The following is a 17809-nucleotide window of genomic DNA, read 5'->3' as shown; positions in this document are numbered from 1 at the left end:
TAAGAATAGAAACAAGTATTTGGATACTTCTAGATTTCTATCATACAATTTCTCACAGATCTTTTCTCCGATTGTTATTGTGTGTTTTCTCTATGGGTCAGCATACTTACTCTTTTTTCATGGTTGGGGATGATGCAGCGGACGAAGTTGGGGTTGGTGTTCCTCAGTGTGGCCATGAGCTTGGTGAGCGACTCCTTGTAGAGCTGTCCAACTGTACGAAACATGCCCTTTTTCGTTTTGTAGGTGGCACCAAAGGCTGTCTCGTTCATTCCTGCCACCTGGTCCAGGCCCACGATGCGGTCGACTGGTGGGGAGATGGGGAGAACTGGTTAGAGTGGGAAGACTTGGGGAGCAGAGAAGCACTGTAGGAACAGCAGCAGCAACACAGTGACATAATGTAGCTACATGACCAAGTGCAGATGGATGAAAACAATGGCAGTCTACCAAAGTATAATTCTATGTCTAGAACTGCCACTAGCTACTGCAGATGGAGATGGAGTGGGTAGCTTATCTATTCCTAAGACTAAGGGTCTGTACATACAGGGTGCTATATGAAATAAACACAATTTTTATATGATTTACTCACTAAGTATCAACAACATTTGAATGCGAGAATTGAAAGGCTTTTCTCTGGTCACAGTGGATGAGAGACGATGCAGCTTTTTACTGCTTATGACACGGCTCTACAGTGCGTCTTAGTGTTGTAGTCATGACCACCCACAACAAGACCAAGTCAAGACAAAGACTTTTAGGGGCTGAGATCAAGTCGAGACCAAGACCAGTTCCCCACATTACATGACACACAATAAAATGCGGAACAACATCATAGGTACTTCTCAAATTGATCTGAAAGATCTACATTCCCATTAAAACACTCATATACAAACACACACACTAGAGCTAAAAGCATCTTTATTCAACACTCCTTTTCCATGTTTACCATCCACTAGAGCTGGGCAATATGGCCAAAAATGTTATCAAGATAAAAAATGTCATATCATTTGATATCGATAATAAACACGATAAATGTCATTATTTCTTTAAAATTTGAAGGCACATGGAAATTGTGGTTTTAAACTTTTCTTTCTGGTCAGATCAACTACTTGATGCCAAACAGTGGATCACTTCACAAATCTGAGGTAGAACATTCAAATCTATTATGATAAAATCTTTTCAACAATAATGCATAAGTTAAATTAAGTAAAATCTTTTTTCAGTCCCTTTTCCTCAACAAAATATCTTAATAGAAAAATTAAGTGCTAATTCATTTGTGATTGAAATTAATTACATCAAACCTTTATTAAACATGTTATATTGTTATTGAAAAAAATTACACTGAACTAAATTATAAATGCAACACTTGTTTTTACCCCCATTCATCATGAGCTGAACTCAAAGATCTAAGACTTTTTCTATGTACACAAAAGGCCCATTTCTCTCCAATATTGTTTACAAATCTGTCAAAATCTGTGTCATTGAGCACTTCTCCTTTGCCGAGATAATCCATTCACCTCACAGGTGTGGCATATCAAGATGCAAAAGTGTTGTGTTTCTAATTTTGTTCAGTGTAGATTACTATAATTATCATTACTGCCATTGCTGCCCCGTCTATTGCTGCACTCCTGGATACCGATCACACAGTAAGAGTGAACCACCACATCCCCCGACGATTGAGACAAAAGACAACGATATTAAGGATCAACACTGTTCTTGTAAAGCTGGGTAGGCCTCTATTCACTATTACAATCATTAAAAAGCAGATGAGTAGGGCTTTATTACTTTATATTCAGTAGGAAGTTAGCTAGCGTTAACTAACTAACATTACATTAGCCGAAATTTTTCTTTATTTTAGGTTTTGGAAAGAGAATAAACTGTACTTCTCCTATCAACCTCTCTGGGTAGCGACAGGAACAGGTGCCCCAGGAACAGCTTTGACCACATCTTGGAAAAATATAGCAAAAAAAAGCTAGAAAACGACTCCTTGCATTAGAGTGAATGGAGCACAGCCATGAAAATGTCGGACCTCAGTTAGAGAGAGTCCTATATTGCTCTGTGATTGGTCAACTTTGTATTCGGGGTGTAGCTTAGCGAAGGGTCAATTAGGGTTATTGGTTGCATTTCAAGCAATAAGTTTTACATCCAATCTAAGTTAGGATGTTAACAAATGAATGAATGCAAAAGCAATTTAATGATTTCCCAAAATTATGGTCTTGAAATAAAATCCCGAGTCCTCAATGTCCGAGACCGAGACAAGGCCGAGTACAAATGAGGTCGAGTCCGAGACTAGATCAAGACCATCAAAAAGTGGTCTAGAGACCAAGCCCGGTCTCGAGTACTACAACACTAGTGCGTCTGCCCCTAAAAATAGACATGTGCGAACCCGGAAAATTATTTACAAGCACAGTGTGTGAGGATAGATTATCCTGCTGCTCGGTGGCCAAGCAGCCCATTATACAAAAACAAGAGCGAGAGATATGCGTTGTCGGCCCACTTTCATTATGTGCCCGCCCACATCATCCTCTGGAAGATCCTCAACACCAGATCAACTGTAAGACTGAAGAAGAAAATATGGAGAAGGCTAGCTTGCCATTTAGCCATATCTGTGCCTTTTGTCAAAACAATGTTTTATACTGTATATAAAGTTGATTAGCTCTTCAATTTCACTTTTCATGAACCGCCCATATCTGAATGGGGCGGGACATTAAAAAAGTTGGATGTCCTACCGCTATAACTGGAATCAATATCATACTATTGGTGAGCTATATAGTAAGCTATTATATGAAATTACAATGAACATAATGACATCATATGATTAATTTTAATATTATACATATAAGTATAGTGTTATATTGAAAATATAATTTAATGTTACATTAGTATACTATATTACTCCTCCAGGTTGTGGATGGTTCCTCTGCAGTGGACAGATGTAGATATTAGCCAGAGGCAGGATGCTAAAGTTAAAGTTATAAATATTGTTCTGTAATCTTGTTTACACAATGTGTGGTGTGGGTTGTGTGGGTGCTGCTGGTTCGAAGACTACAAGTCCCACATTCCACATGCTGCAATGCACTAACAGTATGGTTTTCTGGTGTGAGTGTTTTCACTCATCAGTGTGATGTCAACATTTAAGGCGTTGAAAACACTGTTACCAAGGATACAGGCAGTCTTGTGTACATTTTACATTAACACAGATACAGGCCTGACAGGATGATTACAGACTTGAGTTTACAGTTTGAGTTAGGATTAGAAGGTAAGATAATGATAATAAACTACAGTTCCCATGTGTATTGTAAAAAAATAAATAAATAAATAGGACAACGTCAGCCAGTGCAACAGTGTGGCTCAATGATTTGTTGTTAATCACTTTTAGGCATCAATGGCATTATATGGCACAAAGGAATAATTTAAATCAGGCTTTGGATACACAGACAATTATTATTATTATTGCGATCAATTCACAGTTGGTTTTGGTCTTTTCATGAGAATTCTTGATAATAACATAAATTGGTGACATATATCACCAGATTAATCCATCATAGTACATCTGTTTATAATCTGGCAATAACACAGGACTTAACACTCAATTAAATATACACTATGTCACTTATTAATATCCGACTAAATTAAAGTATTGGATGAGTCACAGACAGCTGGAGTTTCAACATTTAAACTGATGTGATGTATGGCTCGCTGTCTGAGCTCAGAGCCAATACCAACATTTGGTTTTAACTCCCTGCTACTGTGATCCTGGCTAGGAAGGAGAATGGCGGGAAATTAATGTCATTACATTTTCTTCAGTCAAGCTTCAAATCCTTAATTTGCTCGTGGACGTGTGACATCACAGAGGAGGGACAAAAATACAAATAAGCTTTGAAGTCCAGACTTCTGCACCAAAGATCACAAGACTCAAGTCCGCCTACAAAAATACTGACACAAATTAAAGCACACTATTTTGACTAGAGGGAGCAGATGCTTACATTCTACTTTAACTTGTTGAGGAATTAGGCACTACTGCTTTTGGCTGAGACAAGGGAGCCATGCAGCCTGGAAGCAAATGGGAGCCATTGTAGCCATGACGGACACAGCATCGGCTGAAGCGTGAAACATACAGCCAGATCTGGGCAAAAATATATCAGAACCTGCTTGGGAGGCGCTTATTATTTAGCCTACCAAGCACTGTGAACAGCTTGTTTTCGCAACCCAAAACTGTTCATTTTCAGCTAGTATTATTTTGGCCCAGGTCTGCTACGGCACGACCCAGTCATTCACCTGCCGGCTCATCCAGACTAGTGACATTGTCATAGAATGAAGCCCTTTGAATGGTCTGAATCTCTACAACACAGAGAGAGAGACAGTGGGGGGAAGGTGATGTTAATCCTTAGAAATCAGAAATGTATAGGCCTGGGTCAACAAAGCAGACAGCTGTTAGTAGTAGGTTTGAGTGAGTGACATATCGACGTATTTTTAATTGAATAAGCAAACAGGTACACATAATGAATCTTAAAGGATGTGTTACTAAAAAGCAACTCCTTCTTGTATCTTGTACTGTTTTGTAGTGTTAGTGGCAGCTTACCATCTTTCCAAAGTTCAGCCACAAATTTATCAGTTGACTGATGAAGAAGTGTGGCCACATTGTCATTCAGGGGGTCCATGTTCTTCATTAGCCACTCATCTGCCTTATAGTCCACCTGTAACAAAGACGTTGAACAACTCAGTCATATGAACGAAATCAATACCACAATTACAGTCTGACTGGTACTGGATTTTTTGCAGCAGATTCCATGTTTATTTTCTGAACAATCTGCTAACGATATACCTGCCAATATAATTGTGTTTTTACGTTAACACAAGGACAAACATTTTTGATTAAGATCTGTTTTAATGGAATATTTTTAGAATATTTTTAGCATTTATGTACTTCCATTTTTATTACCTATCGGCATATGGCATATTTTGTGTACAGTATATAGTGTAGCATATGTCAAACATGTTGGCCATACAGCCAATGCTAGCTATATCTCTAAATCTAGCTATCTCTATCTCTATCTCTATCTCTATCTATCTATCTATCTATATCCATTAGATTTCTCAAATATCAATATTGGTAACAGCCTTAAAAATCTAAGTCTAAAAGTCTAACTGGAAGTGTGTGGGGATGTGTTGACATCTGACAATGCAAATACTGACACCAGATATATCTGTATATTTAAATACACATATGTATTTGAGATACAGGTTTGATATACATCATATTTAAAATTAGATTTTGAGAGAGCTTATCTTGGGATGTGCTGGTTGTTTAACAGAAGAGAGGAAATGTCAGATCTATCAAAGTGATTACCTGTGTAACTAGCTAATCAAGTGTATTGCGGCCTGGGACGCTAAAACACTATTGAATACAGTACAGTTAGTCAGTACAGTCTTAATATGCATTTGTCCATCTGACATACATCATGGTGACCCACTTCAAATGCTGACTAAATTTACAGGCTATGCTTTATTCTACTGATTCAAACCGCATACATGAGGTCATATTTTGTGTGCATACCTATGTTGACAACATTTGGCTTCATGGCGCTGCAGATTTTTCTCCACAGCAGACGAGTGTTTGACTGATTGTGGTGTAAAACGACACAGTCCACATAATGGTAAGCAGATGTGCTACTCTGCAGGTCTCTCTGCAACACAAGTGCTGAGTCCTATTGCATAACAGCACTGACAATTTCCAAATCCTATTTCATACAATGCCATATAAATCAAACCAGGACACGGTATTTCCCTGAAATCCCACCACAGGAGAACTTGGAGTTACTCTTTAATCTGAGCGCTGAACGCAGCAACTTTTTACTTGCCGTTTAATTTTTGCAGGAGAAGATCAGGGAGGAAAAGAGAAACTATGAATGTAGACAAAAATAAAGAAGCTGGTCCCACAAAGAACAAAAGTAGAAACTTAAAGTCTAAGTGCATTCTAAGTCATAAAAGCTAAGAATATGATTGTCTTTTTCCTATGTGTCTGTCTTGGTGAGTGCTTTTAAGAAGAGAGCCTGACTTATGCCCTATAAACATGCGCCATAAAAATGAAAAGCTTCATCCTTTCGATAAACTGCAATTTCCAAGATCATTTCCACTTTATTTTTTCTGGACTTGGTGTCTTCCAGAAACACCAACAGTGTATTTTCAGTAAAGCAAAGACAGAAACCTGCGGAGTGTGATTTTGAGAGAAATAAAATGAGGGTACCTTGCCGGCGTAGTGGATGATGCAGAAGTCGGCCTTATCTTTGAGCTGTCGGGGCTTCTGGAACTTGGTGTGTGTGCCCTGCTCCTGGGTCAGCTTGTCTACAAAGGTCTTGTCCGTGGCCTTGGGGAACCAGCACTCTTCATCAAGCAGAGCCAACACTCCTGGAGGGTTCGCCTGAAGCAATATCAAGATGGGACAGAACTTAAGGCTTCAGAGAGCATGACGGTAAACATTGCATGACCCAACTGTAAGACATTTTTGTGTTTATTTGATAGGAGCCTTGTGCTCAGCATCTTAAACCCCTAGTGCCCCAACAACAACTTTTTCTCTACGCAAATGAAAGTTAAGACAGACACTAAAAGACAAAAGCCAGGCTTAAGTAACTTTTCCTTTCCGATTCAGGTACAATAATTCAAGATAAAGTGGAAAATAGTAGTTTAAGTAGGTATGTTTTGAAAAAGTGGATCTCATTGATACAAGCTAATCATTCACACTGACCGGCCTCTCAATGAGGTCGATGCAGGGCTGCAGGTCGAGGCCGAAGTCGATGAAGCTCCACTCAATGCCCTCCCTCTGGTACTCCTCCTGCTCCAGGATGAACATGGTGTGGTTGAAGAGCTGCTGCAGCTTTTCATTGGTGTAGTTGATACATAGCTGCTCAAATGAGTTCAGCTGTAGTCGGGAACAAAGGAAGAACAATACTTTTCAGTGGAAATGTGCGTAGATGACAACAAAAACAAAACTTTTAATTTAACCACAACAGGACAAACTTCTTTAAAGATTAAAAAAATTCAAAAGATTTTCATCAAAACCTGGAAAATCTCAAAACCCGCAATGTCCAGGATGCCGATGAAGGAGGCACCCTGCCGTTTGGTTCTGTCCAGAGCTTTGTTAATGCGATGGACCAGCCAGCGGAACAGACGCTCATATGTCGCTTTAGCCAAGGCCTCAACAGCAAAGTCAGCCTGAAAGGAGGGGGGAAAGCGAGGAGAGGAAGAGTGGTGAGACAACAAAGAAGATACCCAGCTCCCAGTTCCTCACAATGAAAACTACACTGGACAAATGGACTCATCATACATCTTAGCAAGACCACCAATGTTCCAACATGTTTTCTGAGTCAGACATATCTAAAACAGAAGTATCCATCAGGCTGTAGCCTTTATGATCAGAAGTCTGCAGGAGGACTGCACTTTAAATGGCAATGAATGATTCATAAAATATGAGATGTAGTTTGGAGTGGTTTCACAGAAGGTAAACCTATCCTTCCCTTGTGTCCAGTACAATATGAAACAAGGCAAGTTATCAGATACATTTCAACAACACATCTTCTCTGTTATGGCCATCTGTTTTATATCATTTCAACTTCAGAGTAAGCTGAAGGATCTTAATACAACAATATCCATAGAGCTCAGCCATTACTGCAGAATAAGCCAGTCAGAGGATCCAAACAGAATTAAAAAAGGCTTTGTTGTAGCAATTGTGAACAAAACACAACACTAAGATTGCAGACATCATCCAAATCTGACGCAGAACCTGAAAGTTAATAAATTTAACATCCAGATTTTGTTACCAGTTTTCTAATAAAAAAAACCAACATATTTTCCACTCCTTATTAACAACACATAAAACTGAATTTTAAGCGTGCTGATTGGATGTTTTTCTTAACATAGTTGATGTCTCTATTTGTGCTTTTTATGTACACTAGCTTGTACCTTTGACTTTTTGTTTTATTAAAACCAGATATTTTCAAACGCAGTTGCTATCTTTTGTGCGGATGATTCAAATGGGAGAGTTTATGCTCATCAAACTCGCAGTCACCCAACGCTGTCTATGCAGAAAATAAAACAGACCTACTTCAGTTGAATTTTGATAGATCATTATTAATGTTACTAAGGATCTCGGTCAGCACCAAAAATAGAAGTACATGGTGTAGGTCAGTAAAGGAAATGCAGCTAACTGACCTGCTCTTTAGTCTGCGCTTTCTGGACGTAGTCTCGTCCTACTTTGATCCTTGGGGACAGGATGGCTCTGGTAAACTCCATTACATTCATACCCAGCAGATGACACAGCTTCTGAGCAGCTGGGAAACAGAGATGGACAAAGCTCAAAACCCATAAGAAAGGAAGAAACTGTACAGTTGACTTACACCTGTATGTTAAACACAGGCCTGTATAATAAATACATAGTTTCACAAACCACTCTAAAAGCCATAGTGTCCCTGTCAAAGATGGCAGGTCAACAATACTATTACTGAATAATACTAAGATTTATTAAAATCTTTCAAAAATGTTTTCTTATAAAATGTGACAGGGAAAATATGTTACATGGCTGGAGCTTGTGGAAAAGTAGAAAAACCAGGACCTAGATGAGCCAAATCTCACTACTAAAATAAAACATCTGCTTCAGTCCTGAGTTCTGCTTGTTGCATTTGGGAATATCTGGCCGAGCTGTATCACCAGCATTAGACTCATTCTCTCTCCCAGTCTCCCTCTTTTAAGTGCCAAATATGCAGTGCCACATGTGGAGGAACTGGAAGGCTGCGCTCCATTTCCTTCAGGAGTAAATCCTCATAATGATGTGGCTTAATGGCAGGTTGACAAGGCTCGGGGAGAGAAAAGACATAAATCACCAGTTCCTCTGTTCTGTGGATGAGGTACACAGTGTGAGGGAGGCAGGAAAAGGGGAGCAGAGGATTTGAAGTATATATGGGAAAAGGAAAAGGGAGGATGTTTTGACCTGTGAGCTCCAAGCTCCAAGGTTATGAAGCAGATGTAAAAGGTGTGTGTGTGGGGGGGTGGGGGATACCTACCAGTGTTATCAGGCATAGAGGCTTGGTCAGAGTTCCTCTCCTTCTTAAAGATAATGTTACCAAACTGTAGCACAGAGGACACCACCTTCAACATGGCTACAGATTTAACAACACAGAAAAAACAATATTACTATGGTAAGACATCACTTTAGGAATATACCAAATCCATAAATATACAAAAATATACAAGAATACAATTAGTACTTAGTAAGTAAATTTAGATCATCCATATAAAACATTTATCTCTTATTATATGCAAAATATAATAATAATTCTAATAATATATAAATTTTTTCCTTGACTATGCAACCACAGAGTTTCTGCAGGTTTCACCATTTCAAATTCTAAACTTTTTTAGACCCCACGGAAACCCTGAACCAATTACGAATTTGACCAAATCCCTCTAGAAGTGACACACTGCCCACATATTCTGTTCACTCGGAAATACGTCACATTATAAAGATGCAGGGCATACAAAAATATAAAACGAGTGAAAGTTCCTTGAGGAATTTGTTATGTTTACATAGTTTTATGCTGGTGTTATGGAAAACATACCCAGAATCTCTTCGTGGGCGAAGCTCATGATGTGCATTGCCTCCATGGTCTCCTGGAAGTTGTCTTTGTCCTGCTGGCCCGGGATTGGGATGTTACCGTTGGACAGGAAACGGTAGCTGTTGAATCCTTCCAAAAGCAGGTCCGCTGTGGAAAGAGAAGCGGAAAAACATTGCGAAACATGGTTAAGACATGATTTTTTTCTCAAAAGGTAAAGACTGATTCTGATGAATTGTTAACAACACTTGGTATGAATATAAATTAAATATGAACTATGTAATTGTTTTAATTTCATCTTTAACTTATCTTTACAAAGTTAAGCTGCCAACAGACAAAGGGAAAAAGAAACAGGTGGTGTACAAGCTCAGTCTACTTACATTTGAGGTGCTCTCCGGCTCCAGCCAGCAGCTGGTAGAAAACATGGAAGGTGCGTTCATCTTTGGCTTGACGAATAGCTCTTGATTTCTCCAGTAAGTCTGACACAGAGTGGTCAAGGAAGAATCAAAACATCATGTCCTGTATACATGAGACATTTTCTATAGTGTTGTAGTCAAGACCACCCAAACCGAGACCAAGTCGAGACCAAGACCGAGTCAAGACCAAGACCGGTTCCCCACATTACATGGTACTTCTCAAATTGATCTGAAAGATCCACATTCCCATTAAAACACCCACATACAAACACTAAGAGCTGAAATAAACGTAAGCATCTTTATTCAATGCTCCTTTTCCACGCTTACCATCGCGGGGAGGAATGACAGTCGTTAACGCTAACAGCGTATTTTTAATTAGGGTTATTGGTTGCATATGAAGCAATAAGTTTTACATCCAATCAAAGTAAGGATGTTAACTAATAAATCCGACAATGCGAAAGCAATTTATTGATACTCCCAAAGTTATGGTCTTGACTGGGTCAAGACCATAACCTCAATGTCCGAGACAAGACTGAGCACAAATGCGGTCAAGTCCGAGACAAGACCATCAAAAAGTGGTCTTAAGACCGGTGTCGAGTACTACAACACTAATTTCCTAGTGTAGCGGTCAAAGTGGTTGAATTCTCAAAAATCTTCTGCTTCAATAATGAAAACATATTTAAAAAGCATTCTTTAATGTAAATGGACCATTGGATGTGTGCTTCCAATAAACACTCGTGGCTAGCTTCTTTGTAAAAAACCTCACATACAATGACCGATGGCGAGCAGATGTCTAGTCAATTCTACTCAATCGTTTTAAAACAGGATACAGGTTTCAATATTGGCTCCAACAATGTATCCGGTGACATCAAAGTTGATCCGGATGAATTTCCCCTGCAGAGATTAACAAAAGATAAATGCTCAGGAAGTGCACAACGAGAGAAGAGAAATCAATCAATCGCCAACATAATGACTCTAATGTAACACACACTGAGGTTTATGGCATAATGTACTAAGAGTCAGCATACCTCGATAAACAAACACTTACACAGATCATTTAATTATATTATATTTTATACAGTACAAAGCAATATTTACAAAATTTGTAACATCACATTATAAACTAATAAAAATAATGTTCTTTATGGTTACTAGAGAACTTTATTTTGACACGCGGCTCAAATTAATACCAGTGGATTTTACTGTATTTTTTGGCTGCAGGTCCTGATCCTTACAGTGTCTTCTGATCACAAACTGTTTTTACTGTCACAGCTGGCCAGGGTTCATGTAGAGAAAGTTTTACTCTAGTTATTTTATGAAGCAAAAGATAATTAGTATTCTAGAAGAAAATCCCCTTAAATTAATTAATAAGATAAGACTTTACTCATTCCCCTCTGATCCTACATCACTATTAAGAGGTCTGCTGAGTGGAGTTTCCTCCAGTTAGAGATGATCACCAAAGATGGACAAAGGCATCATTAATGTCTAGCAGGTGCATGTGCCCAGCTTTTTGACCTGTGTAATTGCTTATAGGAAAAGTAGGATAATTAAATTACTTTCAATCAGTTTCACCTCTGCTTGTTTAAAAAGCAAAACAAGAAAAACTTCACCTAAATCTATTGCAGGTGCCAAATTAAGCTAAGGTGGTGCTGTAACAAGAGGTGCCCCTCTTCTTGAATAATCATTTTTTCTGTACTTACAAAACGTGACGAGTTGTCATTTTTCACCGTCTTAGCATTCCCAAAAGACTCAAGGATGGGGTTGGCTTGTAAAAGTTGACGCTCCAATTCACCCTGAAAAAAAACAGGTATGTTACAGCAGTCCTGTGTCATGAAAGTGAAGAACAACAAACAAGAATGATGATTTAAAAATGATTTTTACATACAAACATAAACATGCAGACAGCGACTGCAGATATCTGAAGACTTGACTTGAAAAGATTTCATAACTAGGGATGAAACGATTACCAATTTAATGGTAAACCATGGTAAAATTCCCGACGGTTGTTATTACCTTACACATTTTAATTACCATGGTAACCGGGTACGGTTAACCGCGCTATTATAATATCAGGGCAAACACAGTCCAGCGTCTCCCAGAAGCAGGCGCGCATGCGCAGAACGCAACGTGAGTTTGTTTGGGTCAATGACAACACGGCGGAAGACAACGCTGCGGAGATTTTTAAGTCACTCTGAAGTCCGGTCGTATTTTAGTTGTTATGACAGTGCTGAGGGAAACTTGATTTAAGAAAATAACCTTATAGTGAACACAGGGTGAGTTAATTTTTAGCTTTGGTTTGTCTCTCTGACTTGCTAACAGCGCATAAACTGAAGTACTCAGTGTTGCTGCTCTTGTAAAAACACTACACGTTGTTCTGTTGCTGTGTGTGTCGGCAGTCTATTCGTCCACTGCACATGATAACACGTTACGCAGATTAGTCAACCAACCAGCATATCTAGAAATGCTACAGACTCCTCTGTATTTATGTCAGTTTTTGGGCTCATTGCAGTTACTATGCCTGTCTTCTTAAGACTTATTTGTTTTCATGTAATTGTCCACGTGGACATTGCATTACTTATATAATATAAAATCTTGATAATGCACATTTAGATAATTTTCATATGTTTACAAAAGGTATTTGCTGTTATTTTATTTTTTATGCAAACAAAATGGCAATTGTATTTGTAGTTTTCAATATAAAACTTGTAAATTGAGCCCTTAATAATCATGATACTATTTTAGTATATAGTTATAAATATTGTAACAACTTTGTGTTTTTCTACATGGTGCTGAATAACATGTTCAAGGTTGTTTTCTGGAGTTGTTCTGCAGCGCATCACAAAGAGTCATTGTGACCACACCCTTTCAAAACCAGTGTAAAGAGGTAACATCTTGTGACAGACATGTGATGGAATGAGGATTAAAACACCTTACTCCAGTTAGTAAAATTAAAAGGGCATCACATCACTTCTCAATCATAAAAACAATTCTAAAAGAAGAAATCTTTGTTGGTAAATTAGTTAAAAATTCTGAATTGATCTGGTCAATGCCTAAACAATCAGTCATCTGACAAAAACGCTTACTTAACACTGCTGCTTTTCTTAGTGTTACGACATTATAAATGAAATATCTTTGGGTTTTGGACAAAACCAGCAATTTGACGACTTAATCTTAGGTTTTATATTGTGACAATTTATGGACTAAACAATTAAGCAAATAATCTGATCATATTTAAGAAATCTAAATGCTGAAACTATTAGTTCTTGGCAGTGGAATTCAGGCTTTAGGACTTTTTGTACTTTTATAAAGTACATGAAATCTAAACTAATCCAATAAACATGGTGTCTATAAAACTTTCACAACCAAGTTTTATCTTTTGAAGTTTAAACTGCAAAGAAAACCTCTGCTGAACTAATGATGTGTCGCAGTGCTTGATAGTGACTGAGAGAACATTTCTGGGGAAATTTCTGCTGAGACGAGCCAGACAGCCTATCCATCATGTCAGGAGGAATGTGTCCATAACACACAACAAACACTTTTATTTCTTTTGTCAGACTGGACACTTCAAGACGAAGAGAGGCTGCATAAATAAATAACCGACTTATGCAGATGTTTGGACAGGTGGCCCACTGTGTTTCCATCTAAGCCACATTGTCTCTGTCATGACCAGAGAATCCAAAGTGGCTGAGAGAAAAACAATTTCTTCTGCAATGTTACTTCTCTTCTTGTGGCTGAGTGAAATATTTTCCCATTACGTCAAAAATAGCTGTGCACACTGAAGGCTTGTGGAGGCCATTTTCCACAAAAAGGAACTCTGCGGGATGTGGAATCAGCATTGCACTCAGGATGTGAGACATGTAATGTGATCTTTGGCCGGTATGGGCTGCTTTTAATTGAGTTTTTGAGCAGCTGGAATGAAGCAGGGCTGAACTGGATAAACCTGGTCCTTTTCCAGCTATCAGAGCAGTGGCAAATCCCACAGGGGGGATTCAAACCAAAAGAAACCTTTGTTTCTACATAAACATAGGCATGTGGTGCAACTCTGTAGTTAAAATTGTTCATTGGCAACCTCTACCCATCTGTGTGGTCTACTGTACGCACATAAAAACAAAGAGCAGATTACAAACACGAGTGGGGGGCCAATTTAGCAGCATTAGAAGTTGACCCACATTCCCGCTGTAAAGTGAGCATGTCAGACATCTGACAGCCAACAGAGCTGACTCCACCATGTAAGATGGCCAATTGTTGTGTAGCTGTGATCAAATTTAAGCAACATACATTATCAGTCACTACAAATACACGCATTATTTTTTGAAGCTAAAAGAAAAGACTTTCTAGAAAACATTTACAGGTCATAGTTACAAGCTACAAGGCTGTCTCTTATCAGAGTGCAGGCTGTTTGGCAGTCCATGGAGCAGTACTTTAGTGCAGATTGAGTGGAGTCAAAGAGGATCAGTCAAAACTGTTCCAGTAAATCTTATGGAGGCAGAGGCCAGTATCGGCATCTAACATCTGCTCTGAGGTCACGAGGCCGGACAAATATTACAAGTCGCTCTTTTCACCAGCAAGGAAAAGGAGAACACTCCTTGGGAAATGGCTCAAAGTATTTTTTATCTGGACAGGAACAAGCCAATGTGGAGAACTCATCTGGGCCAAACAGCTTTTAGGCTGAATCTAGCTTAATGTAAGAAAGGTCGACATGGGTTCTGACCCTGGCTTGAAAAACCAGTGAAGCACTTCAATCATACTTGGGTTACATGTTGGCTAAATATCTTGTGGTGTAACTATTGTCCAGTTTATTACATACTGTACGTGCAACAAATAGTACTAACAGGTTATAGCAAGTGAAAGTTTAAGCCAGCAGCTGTTTATTTCACCGGCTATAATGACAACAGTCACTGGTAACTGAGTTGGCGAAACGAAAAGGAAATTGCGATTTGCCTCTTTGATATGCTAGCTGGCTGGTAACGTGGTAGTTTTTGAATGTAAATGACAGCTAGGGAAGGAAGTGTTCATTGTTTTAAGTTTGTCACCTTAAAAGAATTGAGATTTTGTGGCTTGACCTGTCACTCCGTGATGCCAACGCTAGCTTAAAGCAGCTACAGAACAGTACAGTATCAACTGGAGTCATTCAGTCAGATAGCAAAACGCTGTCAGATTAAATTTACCAGCAGTTTGTCATTATGACTATAACTGTCAAACTACACACCAGCTAATAAGTATAAAGCCACTTTTGAATTACATGATTATATTTGAATATTTTATATCATATCTTAATAAATGTGAAGTAAATTAGAAAACTAGAGGTTGACTTTTCATTGACTGACCGATGAACTCTGGGAGTACATCATCAACAGCTACATTATTTTATCTGAAGATTGGGATAATGATAGATATTTTCTTATTTTATTAATGCCTAGTCAGCAGACATCAAAACTGACTTGTGTTGTGGGATTTCGATATACAGCACTCACAATTCTTCCCAAATGACGTGCTGGGACTTTAATCTCTTTTGAGGCCCCACAGGAACCAAACTGGAAACCTCAGGGTTAACATGCCAACAGTTTTATTTATTTTTTTTTTAAGTGAGACAGAGTGGTGTATGTTAGTCAGTTAATAACCTGCTTAATTATACAGGCAAATAAATAAAATAATTAGTTTATTAAATGAAGATTAGAGCAATGATTGATTTCTAAAATTGATTTCTCACATTGTAAGTAAATGTTAAGTATCTTCAAGAAGCAGATCCTAATAACTCAGTGAGGACCGGACGTACAGATCATGCAATGCAAAAGTTAAAGCAAAACTACAGCAGGTGGATTAAGGTGGATGGAAAGTTTCTACTGCCCAGCTTCAGGCAACATTAAAGAGTTAAGGGGTTATTTTGAAAGAGTGGGTGATAACAGAGTGGGTAAAGCACCCCTTTAAAGTGAGGTGAGATGAAAAACTACATACTACTCACATAAAACAGGGGTCCACTCTGTAGGACATGGGGAGATTCAATTGTTATGGAAAGTAATAAATTGCATTAATGTCATGGATACAAATTAACCTGTAGTTCAAGCTAAACATTTTTTTTTAAATGATGCATTAGCGTCAGAATCTAAGCACAACCTACAGCAGTCTATGGATGGAATTAGCTTCAGGAGTTATTGTAATACCTCAGTGGTCTGTCATCCAGATTACTGCTGGTGTTACTTGTTTGTATCGTGCATATCAGATATACTGTAATTCAGTCACAGGTTAGATGGCTTCAGGGATATAGGTCCTGATGAGCAGGACTGAGAACTAGTAGTACTGCAGGTAAACTTGCTTCTAATGGATGTCCTCAACTGATGCTTTTAAGCAAGACAGGTGTGGTCACCAGCTTCATCTTAACTTACAGTCTAAAACACAGATGATATATGCCTTGCTACAATACAAGTACAACTGTAACTATTTTTGCAGCAGCATAAATGGCTAAGTTTCATAACACCCAAGGCTCAACATGTGGCTACAACAAATAAATACAACATGCATGTTTCACCATGTGTCAATCACAATAATTGCGAGCAAATATACAGCATGGTACATCTGAACAAAGTAAATGCCACATTTAAAGAAAACACAATAATCATGCCAGTTTTTAAAATGTACTTACAATTGCATTTTGGGCCTGACAGAGAGAGATAATAGAAATGCTAAATATGCTGTTTTCAGTGTTAACGCCAGGCATTTTAACTAAACACAGTAAATTATATGTCAAATGTGACTTCTGGTGTCTTTGAACTTACACCATCTGATGAGCCCTTAGTGGGCTCACGTACAACAGATACTTCATGAGTTTGTTTGTTTGAAAGAAAAACGTAGCATGCACATGAACAGTATGTAATAAAGCATAAAGACTTGCCTGTAGTTCACTGGTTTAGGTGATTCTGGCTGTTTGTTACAGATAAACAAATGCAAATTGTTAGATTGTCGCCTACTACAGGTATCGATATCTGTACTTTTATTTGTAGAATTTGTGATTATCAGTAAATCTCAGTAACTTTACCATTCTAACCTCAGCAAATCCCACAACAATCCCACCTCAGCCAAAGTGCTCATTAATTTTTTCTAATGATTATTACTCCAATTACAGCGTTATAGGTCAAAAGAATAAACTTGCTTCAAACGGTTGTCATTTTTCATACATATCCAACATTTATATTAGTTTTTCAACACATTTTATGGGCTCATTCAGTTCAGTTTATGGCTTAGAGCTGGCATCGCTAATCTAAATTAGAGGAGATGAAAAAGGTGAATACTCACAGGAATGTTGTGGTCTTTTCTTATTTTGTGGGAGGAGGCAACATGTGCCAAGTACTGAATGACCTTTTTTGTGTTTTCCGTCTTGCCAGCTCCTGACTCACCGCTGTGACACACAAAAAAAGACAACCTTTAGAATAGTGTCTGTAAAACGCTCAATTGTTTGGCATAAACCCTTATACATCTACACCTTTGTCACTCTGTGATCTTCAAAAGCTGGATCAATAAATCTAAGACGTACTGTCCTACAGCTTTGCAGGTGCTGTCCTCTTTTCCGCTACAAAGAAATGCACAAATAAAATCTTTAAACTAAATAATGGCGCATATATCTAATCATATGTGTCTTTCTCTGCAACATTTTTTGAGTGTCAGCCCAGTTCAGGCCTGTGGTTGCTGGCGTGTGGATGTGCGGCCTGTTTTCACTGCTCTGTCATACCGTGACCATGGCATAGAAAAACAGCAAAGAAGTCTTCTCCAAGCCATGCAAAAACTTTGGGGAAGCAGTTT

At 38.4% G+C, this 17809-nt stretch overlaps 1 protein-coding gene across 1 annotated transcript in view; it reads right to left on the bottom strand.

Annotated features, from left to right (window-relative positions):
• The window catches only part of LOC119899612 (myosin-10-like), a 30906-nt gene extending 14161 nt beyond the window's left edge, over positions 1–16745 (bottom strand). The window contains exons 1-13 of the mRNA XM_038714231.1: positions 16656–16745; positions 15978–15995; positions 11716–11808; positions 10846–10909; positions 9980–10078; positions 9606–9749; positions 9051–9146; positions 8203–8321; positions 7054–7206; positions 6740–6913; positions 6242–6415; positions 4577–4691; positions 111–304 (exon numbers count right to left, since the gene is read on the bottom strand). Of these exons, the coding sequence (XP_038570159.1) occupies positions 111–304; positions 4577–4691; positions 6242–6415; positions 6740–6913; positions 7054–7206; positions 8203–8321; positions 9051–9146; positions 9606–9749; positions 9980–10078; positions 10846–10909; positions 11716–11808; positions 15978–15995; positions 16656–16730 (1518 nt within the window). The 5' untranslated portion in view covers positions 16731–16745. The remainder of the gene's footprint in view (positions 1–110; positions 305–4576; positions 4692–6241; positions 6416–6739; positions 6914–7053; positions 7207–8202; positions 8322–9050; positions 9147–9605; positions 9750–9979; positions 10079–10845; positions 10910–11715; positions 11809–15977; positions 15996–16655) is intronic.
• Positions 16746–17809: the final 1064 nt, after the last annotated feature.

The sequence above is a fragment of the Micropterus salmoides genome, unplaced genomic scaffold, assembly GCF_014851395.1.
Source record: "Micropterus salmoides isolate LMB-PRFRI ecotype aquatic unplaced genomic scaffold, ASM1485139v1 Ms_hic_scaffold_12, whole genome shotgun sequence".
Lineage (NCBI taxonomy): Eukaryota > Metazoa > Chordata > Actinopteri > Centrarchiformes > Centrarchidae > Micropterus > Micropterus salmoides.
Note: the sequence above shows the minus strand (reverse complement) of the source record. Positions and strands in the feature narration are given on the sequence as shown.